Here is a 4,310-nt window from a genome sequence, read left to right as displayed (position 1 = left end):
TTAAATGTAGATAATTAAAATATATTTTGAATATATAAATAGATTGAGTGTCTTAAAAGATTCTAAAAAAATTCAAATTCTACATTATAAATAGTTTAAACTTGAGATTCTAAAAAATGATTTTAAATTTAAAATAAAATTAACTTAAAAATAGAAAAATTAGAAAAAAATATTTTAAGTAAATTTAGATGTTTAAAATACATTTTAAATATATAAATAGATTTAATATCTCATAGAATTCTAAAAATTCAAATTCTAATATTTTATATTTAAAACAAAATTAACTTGAAAATATATAAAAATAGCAAAAAATTCATGGTTAAATTTAAATGTTTAAAATATGTTTGAATAACTTGAAAATATATAAAAATAGCAAAAAATTCAGGGTTAAATTTAAATGTTTAAAATATGTTTGAATATATAAATAAATTTAATGTATAATTTTTTTTTTAAATATTTAAATTTTACATTATAAATGACTCAAATTTAAGATAAGTTTTGAATATATAAATAGTTTTGATTTCGAAAAAGACTTCTAAAATATTCATATTCTACTCATTAAATAACTAAACCTTAAGATAATCGATGCTAAATATATAGAGTAACAGTTAGGCTACTGCGATGTTAATTCGCATAGGGCAGCATCAAAATGCTTGTTTACCAATCCAACATCGCATCTGGCAGCATCAAAATGCTTGTCTACCAATCCATGCAGCAGCATGCATCGCCAGTCTAGAAATATAAAATCTATTTCTTCCCATCGATCCGTGCCACATGCATTGTTTTAGAGAAAAAGACGGTGTAAGGTCGCCGGCTTAAAGGTATATAATGGTATGCGCACATAGTCCTATTTGCGTTCGTCTGTGCTCTCATAAATTCAAGCATTTCCATATCTGGAGCCCACCTGAAAACCATAGCGTGGGTGAGTTTGTGCTACCATTATTTTCCATTAGCCTAACACTGATAATATGGTGAAGTCTCTCTGACCGCCATTATAGATTATCCTTTATGCCTGTTCATTTCATTGTACAATTAGTGGTTGGCTTCTGATCAGGGTGCATAAATTTTGCTGCAATATTTTCAGAGCTTCAATAATGGAAAACAGTATGCCCAGAGCTCGGGCTGCTAGCTTGAACGTTCAGAAATGGATGAGCTTTGTAGCAGCGATCTGGATCATGGCTATCAGTGGAACGAATTTTGATTTTTCAATCTACTCATCTGATTTAAAGAGAGTTCTGAACATAAACCAGATAAATCTAAATAACTTAGCAGAAGCATCTGATCTTGGGAAGCTTCTGGGTTGGGTAGCCGGTATCGCCTGCACGGTTTTGCCAACCTGGGCTGTTCTCGGCATTGCTGTATTGTTGGGTTTCATTGGCTATGGTGTACAATGGCTTGTAGTGAGTGGGATTATTCAACCGTTGCCTTATCCTGTGGTAAATAATTATTTATATATCTTTTTAATCTTAAATTTCATGATTTTGCATAATATTTCATAATATCAAAACCATCTAAACTGCTATTGATTTTATTTCATAATATCAAAACCATCTAAACTGCTATTGATTTTGGGTAATTGTTATATATGTTTCGCAGATGTACATGCTATGCTTCATTGCTGGGAATAGCATCTGCTGGTTTAACACCGTTTGTTTCAAGGTTGCAATAAGTAATTTTCCATCTTGCAGAGGAATTGCAGCAGGTTTGAGTACAAGCTACTCGGGGCTTAGCACAGTCATATATACCAATCTATCCTCTGTTATAAATCCTGCAAATCGTTCATTATATTTGCTCTTGAATGCTGTGGTTCCAGTTGTCTTCTGTGCTATTGGGGCATTTTTCATTAATATCCCGCAACCAAATAGTGTTGTGAGAGATCAAGACGAGAAAAAAAATATGTATATATTCACTTTCACAGCTATTGTCACTGCTCTCTATTCGGTCGTTTATGAGTTCCTGCCTCATGGATTGCGTCCCCGGGAATTGCTTTATATGGGTATACTCACCGCCCTCCTGCTCTCAATTCTTTATGTTCCGCTCAAAGCTGTGCTGTCATGGAAAAAAATGGAAAGAAATGTCTCAAGCCGAGTAATTGATGTCGACATGGTTTCCAGAGTAAAAGGGCAGGTGGGTTTTTCTATAACCGACCAGAGCATTTGGAAGCAATACATAGAAGAAATTAATAACGTGGATTTCAATAATCATGAGCACCTGGAAAAGCCAAAGGGGGTTGAAGACATTGAAGCTGACAACTTGGAGAACGGGATCGAACAACCTGCTGCAAGTGACATAACTGCTGCAGATAAAAGCTTCTTGAAGTCAGTTCCTCCAGTGGGAGAAGAGCATGGCGTGCTACAGTTGGTACGCAGTGTGGATTTCTGGTTATATTATCTAGTGTACTTTTGTGGAGGTACACTAGCACTGGTATACATCAACAACTTGGGCCAGATTGTTCAGTCTCTGGGATATTCCAAGACCCCAGTTCTAGTAGCCCTTGTGTCAGCATTAGGATTTCTGGGACGTATAGCTTCTGGTTTGCCTGACTATTTTAAGGTAAATTTCATCCGGGCCATGAAACTATTTAATTACTTAATTATATAGGTGTAATATTTTTTTTAATATCATGTTAAAAAAATTGAGGAAGGTAATTGTATAGAGGATTTGATTAGGGTGGTGGTCTCTCTACTAGGCACTAAAAGTTTGATGGGTGGTCCCTCATGATGGGTGAGCTATCCACTCTAAACTTTGGACTGATCAAATCCTCTACACCGTTCTCTTCCGTAAATTTTTAACAAACAATTAAATTTCTACAAATTTTTAACAAATTGTTAGGATGTAAACTGAACATGGGTTTGTTTAATTGTATGTTTACAGAGAATGAATGGCTGTTTACCTAGGCCGGCCTGGTTAGGAATCTGGATGGTACTAATGTTGCCAACCTTCTTCTTGATGGCCTTCTGGGGTGAAAAGCAATGGGTACTATATCTATGTACGGCTATTATTGGAACATCGGCAGGAGCAATAACAAGTGTTGCCGTTCCCACGTCTTCCGAGTTATTTGGGATGGAGCGTTTTGGTGTCAACCACAACCTTCTCATCTCCAACATTGCCTTCGGCTCTCTTCTATTCGGCGACATGGCAGGGCTGGTATATGATCGCTCTCAGAAGAGCAACCCTGGAGCTGGCCATGACCTCTGCGTGGGAATGGATTGCTACGCCAAAACATTCTTGGCCTGGGGAAGTGTGTGTGCATTTGGGATTTTTCTGAATGGCGTTTTATGCTTCCGAACAAGAAAATTGTACAAGTCTCTCTATCTTAAGCACAGTACATGAATATGAAAGGCAAAATTGGGTGGTGCACATAGAATCCTAGTCAGTTCTGAGTTCCCACCTGTTGAATAATGAAAAGAGATAATCGCATTGGTCGCTTTCAGTATAATGCAAATTTGGGTGGTGCGAATAGAAGTCCCAGTCAGCGCCCTCTATCAAATTTTCAAAGAGAAAATGCATAAATGGCCGGATTGAGCTTTCGCAGGCCAGCCCGCAGATCCCATTGATTGTACTTAATTATAATTTTGTGATGTGCTATCTTATTCGAGATTTTCCGAACCAATTTTCTTTGATGATATATTTTTTTAATCCTGTACTAAATATTCATATTCTATTTTTAGATTGCATTTGCGTGATGTCAGAAATCACTATGTGTTGTTTGGAATATCGAAGACGTTCATTGCAATATTTAAACTATATTGTTTGGAATATTGAAACTGTACGGTATTAGTTGTAATATTTAAACTATAAAGAGTATAAAGACACCTTAACGTGAGAGTGAATGATCAATACCTAAATAAAATCGGATATTATATGTAGCGTTGAGTTTTCGACATAAATTTATGTTTCCTTAACATTATTATTATATGTGAGCCTACATTTTACAAAGAAAAATAATACAAGGTGCAATAAAATAAATATATAAATTAATTACCATAATTATTTATACTAAAAATATATTTTATATTTTTCTTGATGGAGTGCTGAGTTGGAAACACATGGTTGCATCACCACATGACTAAATCTAAATGTTCGAGGGGGTATGGGTCTCCCGGTCATTTCATGCATTAATAACCGTAGGGAGTGGTACAGTGGAGTGGGTGGTTAAGCGTGCGACGAGCATTCTTGAGAATGTTGTCCAGGGTGGCGAGATGAAATTCAACAGAGCGATCATAATCCCGGGTATTTGCATCTATGTTTGCATTCGTGCTTGGAGGAAGGTGGCCCGCTGGTGTTCGGAAAGGCATGGCAAGATGGTA

At 35.8% G+C, this 4,310-nt stretch overlaps 1 protein-coding gene across 2 annotated transcripts; it reads left to right on the top strand.

The window, feature by feature from the left end:
- Positions 1–789: 789 nt before the first annotated feature.
- Positions 790–3,616, top strand: LOC149190335 (protein NUCLEAR FUSION DEFECTIVE 4-like). Of its 2 annotated transcripts, none has more exons than XM_089413390.1 (4): positions 790–922; positions 1,085–1,436; positions 1,597–2,553; positions 2,875–3,615. In XM_089413390.1, the coding sequence occupies exons 2-4, from the start codon at positions 1,095–1,097 to the stop codon at positions 3,331–3,333; spliced, it is 1,758 nt and encodes a 585-aa protein (XP_089269516.1). In that variant the 5' UTR covers positions 790–922; positions 1,085–1,094; the 3' UTR covers positions 3,334–3,615. The 2 variants fall into 2 exon arrangements, with proteins under 2 accessions (XP_089269516.1, XP_089269517.1); XM_089413391.1 differs by having other exon boundaries at positions 863–971; positions 2,875–3,616.
- Positions 3,617–4,310: the final 694 nt, after the last annotated feature.

This window comes from Pinus tabuliformis, chromosome 3_1 (genome assembly GCF_031772625.1).
Source record: "Pinus tabuliformis cultivar Carrire ecotype Pingquan chromosome 3_1, CPIR1, whole genome shotgun sequence".
Lineage (NCBI taxonomy): Eukaryota > Viridiplantae > Streptophyta > Pinopsida > Pinales > Pinaceae > Pinus > Pinus tabuliformis.
Note: the sequence above shows the minus strand (reverse complement) of the source record. Positions and strands in the feature narration are given on the sequence as shown.